Raw genomic sequence first — 6,756 nt, forward strand, 5'->3', positions numbered from 1 at the left:
TATCATCATCATCATTATCATCATCATCATCATCCATCATCATCATCATCATCAAATCATCTTCATCAGTAATCATCATCATCATTCATCAGTCATCAACATCTTCATCATCATCATAATCATCATATCACATCATCATCAAACAACATCATCATTCCATCATCATCATCATCATCAATCATCATCATCACATCCTCATCATCACCCATCAACTATCATCACATCATCATCATCAATCATCATCCCACATCCTCATCATCACCATCATCATCATCATCATCATCAATCATCATTCATCATCAATCATCATCATCATTCATCATCATCATCATCATCATTCATCATCAACATCATTAGCATCATCATCAACATCTTCATCCTTATCATCATCATCATCAACATCATCATTCATCATTCATCATCACATCCTCATCATCATAATCATCATCATCACATCCTCATCATCATAATTATCATCATCATCATCATCATTAGCATCGTTCATCATCATCATCATCACATCATCATCATTGTTATCATAAAAAATGGAATATATGTGTCATAATATTCAAAATTTGAAAAATTTGCATCACCATCATCATCATCATTATCATCACCAGCACCATCACTATCATCATCATCAGCATTATCATCATCATCACATAATCATCATCATTGTTATCATGAAAAAGGAATATATCTGTTAATCATTATTTGAAAATTTGAAAATTTGCACTATGGGTACCTACGGAATTTTCCACAACTGTACCCAGGAAATATTTCCAGCATTTTTGGTTGAAGTTGCATTCACAGCAGCTGTAACGAAAACATTGTAAAATAAAATTATCATCCTTGAAATCATCTGGATCTATGAGCTGTATGGAACATAGCGTTTTTAATGGTTTACACATTCTTGACATTACCATTGTAATACTTTGAATGGATTTTAGTGGTCATTTGTCTGATGTGTATTTGTGTTTCCATATAAGAGAGTTATCTGCCCTTGTGGGTAGATATTGATTGCAACATTATTTTGTGATGATTGTTTTCCCTTAAAAAGATATTGTGCTTCAAGGGCAGATAACTATAATTTGTGGCATCAAAAGGTTTAAAGCCTTTACTTTCATATGAGTCATTAAAGATTTTTTTATAAAAATGACTATAACATCTGGCATTGGATCTGGAGAGTGGGATACTGCAGGGCAGGTAGGGAAGGGGCATGACATGGGGCAGGACAGTACAGTACAGTACAGGACAGACAGACAGGGCATGACAGAGGGATGGTAACGAATGGGATGGTTTAAAGGACATAGGGATGGACAGACTGGGATTGTAAAGGACATAGGGATGACAGGATGAGGATGGTACAGGACACAGGGAGGACAGTCTGGTAATGGTACAGGACACAGGGAGGACAGGATGGGATGGTACAGGACACAGGGAGGACAGGATGGGATGGTACAGGACACAGGGAGGACAGGATGGGATGGTACAGGACACAGGGAGGACAGGATGGGATGGTACAGGACACAGGGAGGACAGGATGGGATGGTACAGGACACAGGGAGGACAGGATGGGATGGTACAGGACACAGGGATGACAGGATGGGATGGTACAGGACACAGGGATGGCAAGGATGAGGATTGAACACAGGGAGGATGGGATGGTACAGAGGACACATGACAGGATGGGATGGTACAGGACACAAGGGATGACAGGATGGGATGGTACAGGACAGGTAAGATGGTACAGGACAAAGGAAGGACAGGATGGGATGGGACAGGACACAGGGTGAGGACAGGATGGGATGGTACAGGGATGGATGGTACAGGACACCATGGGAGGACAGGATGACAGGATGGTAAAGAACAAAGTGAGGACAGGATGGATGGTACAAGGACACAGGGATGACAGGATAAGATGGTACAAACACACAGGGAGAACAGGATGGGGATGGGATGGTACAGGACACATGGATGACAGGATGGGATGGTACAGGACACAGGGGATGACAGGATGGGAAGGAACACGGACACAGTGAGGGGTGGATGGGATGGTAAATGGACACAGGGATGGAGCAGGAGTGGGATGGTAACAGGACACATGGATGACAGGATGGGATGGTACAGGACACAGGGAGGACAGGATGGGATGGTACAGGACACAGGGAGGGACATGATTTGGGAATGGTACATGACACAGGGACGACATGATTGGGTAACAGGACACAGGGGTGACAGGATTGGATGGTAACAGGACACAGGGATGTAACGGCAGGATGATGGGATGGTAACGGACACAGGGATGGCAGGATGGGATGGTACAAGACAAAGGGATGACAGGAGGATACAGGACACAGGGATGGTATACAGGGGTGACAGGATTGGGATGGTGACACAGGGATGGGATAACGGTACACATGGACACAGGGATGGCAGGAGGGGATTGTTAAGGACACAGGAACGGCAGGATGTGTAGCCATTGTCTCACCTTTACCGGGCACTTCAATACCAACTTCATCTGGTTGTTGAAACAGCAGAAGTACGAGTACACCAAGAACACCCTGTTAACACAAATATAATATTACTTTGATTTACAACAAAAACAGGTTGAGATTCATCTCAATTATTATAATGAAATAAAAAAAAAAAATATTAATGAGATTCTGAGACCTGGGAACTGTGACAATTAAATACTAAAATTATAATTCGGCTACTGTTTTATGTTTTATATATAGAACAATGACTAATGCCAATGAGAAGTCTATAACCAACAGCTTTGTTGAATTTATTGATTATTGACTTGTAATTTAGAGAAGAATGAGATAATAAAACAGTACTATGTACATTTATAGTATTACTATAGACAGTACCACTAATACTGATGGTAAAAGGAAAGCACTCCTCCAGCTATAGGATGATTGCAGATATACCTGTAAAATAGAAAAATGAACAAAGTTTTATAAGTACCAGCTAGTGTATCAAATCTAGGTCTTCAGCATAACTAGACAACAGTGTCCCTTATTGATCAGTATTATTATGGGTATATATATATATAGGGTATCTATAATGTTTTAACTGTTAAATTCTAAATCTGAGATACATAGTCACTTACTGCCAAGCCAGTCCCCATGATTCCACCAGCGAAGGCACATGTTCCAAACATCCCAAATATGGAGTTTCTGACTCTATCAGGATACCAGGCTCCAAGACTCTTCATACAGTTTGGCCAGCATTGGGACTGTGGATATATTGACCATACTTTATTTGTATGTAATACATACAGTTTGGCCAGCATTGGGACTGTAGATACATTGACCATACTTCATTTGTATGTAATTCATACAGTTTGGCCAGCATTAATTTAAATTGGGACTGTGGATACATTGATCATACTTTTGTTTGTGAGTAATTCATAGGCTTAGCCAGCATTGGGAGTGTGGATACTTTATTTGTGTGTAATTCATAGTGTTGGTCCAGCATTGGGACTGTGGATACATTGATCATACTTTATTTGTATGTAATTCATACAGGTTTGGTGAACATTGGGACTTTGGATATATTGATCATACTTTATCTGTATCGTAATTCATACAGTTTGGTTAGCATTTGGACTGTGGATACATTGATCATACTTTATCTGTATGTAATTCATACAGTTTGGTCAGCATTGGGACTGTGGATACATTGATCATACTTTATCTGTATGTAATTCATACAGTTTGGTCAGCATTGGGACTGTGGATACATTGACCATACTTTATCTGTATGTAATTCATACAGTTTGGCCAGCATTGGGACTGTGGATACATTGATCCATACTTTATTTGTATGTAATTCATACAGTTTGGTCAGCATTTGGACTGTGGATACATTGATCATACTTTATTTGTAGTGTGTAATTTCATACAGTTTGGTTAAGCATTGGGACTGTGTGGATACATTGATCATACTTTATTGGTATGTAATTTCATACAGGGGTTTGCAGCATTAAGACTGTGGATACATTGATCATACTTTATTTGTATGTAATTCATACAGTTTGGTTAGCATTTGGGACTGTGGATACATTGATAATACTTTATCTGTATGTCTATTCATACCAGTTTGGTCAGCATTTTGGACTTGGATTCATTGATCATACTTTATCTGTATGTAATTCATACAGTTTGGTCAGCATTGGGACTGTGGATACATTGATCATACTTTATCTGTATGTAATTCATACAGTTTGGTCAGCATTGGGACTGTGGATACATTGATCATACTTTATTTGTATGTAATTCATACAGTTTGGTCAGCATTGGGACTGTGGATACATTGATCATACTTTATCTGTATGTAATTCATACAGTTTGGTCAGCATTGGGACTGTGGATATATTGATCATACTTTATTTGTATGTAATTCATACAGTTTGGGCAGCATTGGGACTTTGGATATATTGACCATACTTTATTTGTTTGAAATATTTCATGTCATGTCGAATATCATACATACATTGGTATTTTTACTTTGCATGCTGAATTGCAATTAAACCAAACCAAGCTCAATGGTTAGACATCCAAGCCTATCCTTTCACAATAGGACGAGGTCATATGTGTGTAGCTGCAGATTTTAGTTGTAAAGAGTGTAAAAGTCACCTTCTAGTTTCTTGCTAAGGGGAATTTTCCTTTAGCTTGAGAGGTGGATCAGTTAGTCCAGGTCGTAGGTTCGATCCCGGTTTGTGATTCACTATATTATCTACTAATGCCCTGTTACATGAAACTCAAACAGCATACAAATGCAATAACTTTTGTTTTCTGGAGATCTTTGTTCATATGTGTTTGAGGGATATGTATTTATATTTTGACACAGGTTAAACATTGTTACCTATATTTTTTATATAATAAAACATGAAAGTCATCTCACCTGAGCAGCTCCGTTCATGAACAGTAAGGCAGCAAATACGTAAAAATTACTCCACTGTCCAAATGTAAACTGAAAAAAAAATGAAAATGTGCAATTAAAATTTAATTCTAATTTTATTATTAGCTGCTTAACTTAGTCTGATCAACCCTAACCCTATTGGATAACAATATCTGTGTAGCCCAGTTGATTCTTAAAGGTTTCCTGATATCAGTTTGGTCCATTTACCCCTCCCCCCTCTCCCTACCTGATTTAAATGGAATAGTCCTGCTTTAACAAACCAAACCTCATACTGAGGAACTATCCTACCCTTTAGGGTGATAGAGGGGTGCTATAACAAACCAATCCTGATACTGAGGAACTAACCTACCCTTTAGGGTGATAGAGGGGTGCTATAACAAACCAATCCTGATACTGAGGAACTAACCTACCCTTTAGGGTGATAGAGGGGTGCTATAACAAACCAATCCTGATACTGAGGAACTAACCTACCCTTTAGGGTGATAGAGGGGTGCTATAACAAACCAATCCTGATACTGAGGAACTAACCTACCCTTTAGGGTGATAGAGGGGTGCTATAACAACAAACCAATCCTGATACTGAGGAACTAACCTACCCTTTAGGGTGATAGAGGGGTGCTATAACAAACCAATCCTGATACTGAGGAACTAACCTACCCTTTAGGGTGATAGAGGGGTGCTATAACAAACCAATCCTGATACTGAGGAACTAACCTACCCTTTAGGGTGATAGAGGGGTGCTATAACAAACCAATCCTGATACTGAGGAACTAACCTACCCTTTAGGGTGATAGAGGGGTGCTATAACAAACCAATCCTGATACTGAGGAACTATCCTACCCTTTAGGGTGATAGAGGGGTGCTATAACAAACCAATCCTGATACTGAGGAACTATCCTACCCTTTAGGGTGATAGAGGGGTGCTATAACAAACCAATCCTGATACTGAGGAACTAACCTACCCTTTAGGGTGATAGAGGGGTGCTATAACAAACCAATCCTGATACTGAGGAACTAACCTACCCTTTAGGGTGATAGAGGGGTGCTATAACAAACCAATCCTGATACTGAGGAACTAACCTACCCTTTAGGGTGATAGAGGGGTGCTATAACAAACCAATCCTGATACTGAGGAACTATCCTACCCTTTAGGGTGATAGAGGGGTGCTATAACAAACCAATCCTGATACTGAGGAACTATCCTACCCTTTAGGGTGATAGAGGGGTGCTATAACAAACCAATCCTGATACTGAGGAACTAACCTACCCTTTAGGGTGATAGAGGGGTGCTATAACAAACCAATCCTGATACTGAGGAACTAACCTACCCTTTAGGGTGATAGAGGGGTGCTATAACAAACCAATCCTGATACTGAGGAACTAACCTACCCTTTAGGGTGATAGAGGGGTGCTATAACAAACCAATCCTGATACTGAGGAACTAACCTACCCTTTAGGGTGATAGAGGGGTGCTATAACAAACCAATCCTGATACTGAGGAACTAACCTACCCTTTAGGGTGATAGAGGGGTGCTATAACAAACCAATCCTGATACTGAGGAACTAACCTACCCTTTAGGGTGATAGAGGGGTGCTATAACAAACCAATCCTGATACTGAGGAACTATCCTACCCTTTAGGGTGATAGAGGGGTGCTATAACAAACCAATCCTGATACTGAGGAACTAACCTACCCTTTAGGGTGATAGAGGGGTACTATAACAAACCAATCCTGATACTGAGGAACTATCCTACCCTTTAGGGTGATAGAGGGGTACTATAACAAACCAATCCTGATACTGAGGAACTAACCTACCCTTTAGGGTG

The 6,756-nt window shown here is 39.9% G+C and overlaps 1 protein-coding gene across 1 annotated transcript in view; it reads right to left on the reverse strand.

The window, feature by feature from the left end:
• LOC138305188 (sugar phosphate exchanger 3-like) overlaps positions 1 to 4,982 on the reverse strand; it is a 15,240-nt gene extending 10,258 nt beyond the window's left edge. Inside the window, exons 1-5 of the mRNA XM_069245622.1 lie at positions 4,912 to 4,982; positions 3,116 to 3,241; positions 2,874 to 2,933; positions 2,492 to 2,564; positions 750 to 816 (exon numbers count right to left, since the gene is read on the reverse strand). Of these exons, the coding sequence (XP_069101723.1) occupies positions 750 to 816; positions 2,492 to 2,564; positions 2,874 to 2,933; positions 3,116 to 3,241; positions 4,912 to 4,929 (344 nt within the window). The 5' untranslated portion in view covers positions 4,930 to 4,982. The remainder of the gene's footprint in view (positions 1 to 749; positions 817 to 2,491; positions 2,565 to 2,873; positions 2,934 to 3,115; positions 3,242 to 4,911) is intronic.
• Positions 4,983 to 6,756: the final 1,774 nt, after the last annotated feature.

Source organism: Argopecten irradians, chromosome 12, assembly GCF_041381155.1.
Source record: "Argopecten irradians isolate NY chromosome 12, Ai_NY, whole genome shotgun sequence".
Lineage (NCBI taxonomy): Eukaryota > Metazoa > Mollusca > Bivalvia > Pectinida > Pectinidae > Argopecten > Argopecten irradians.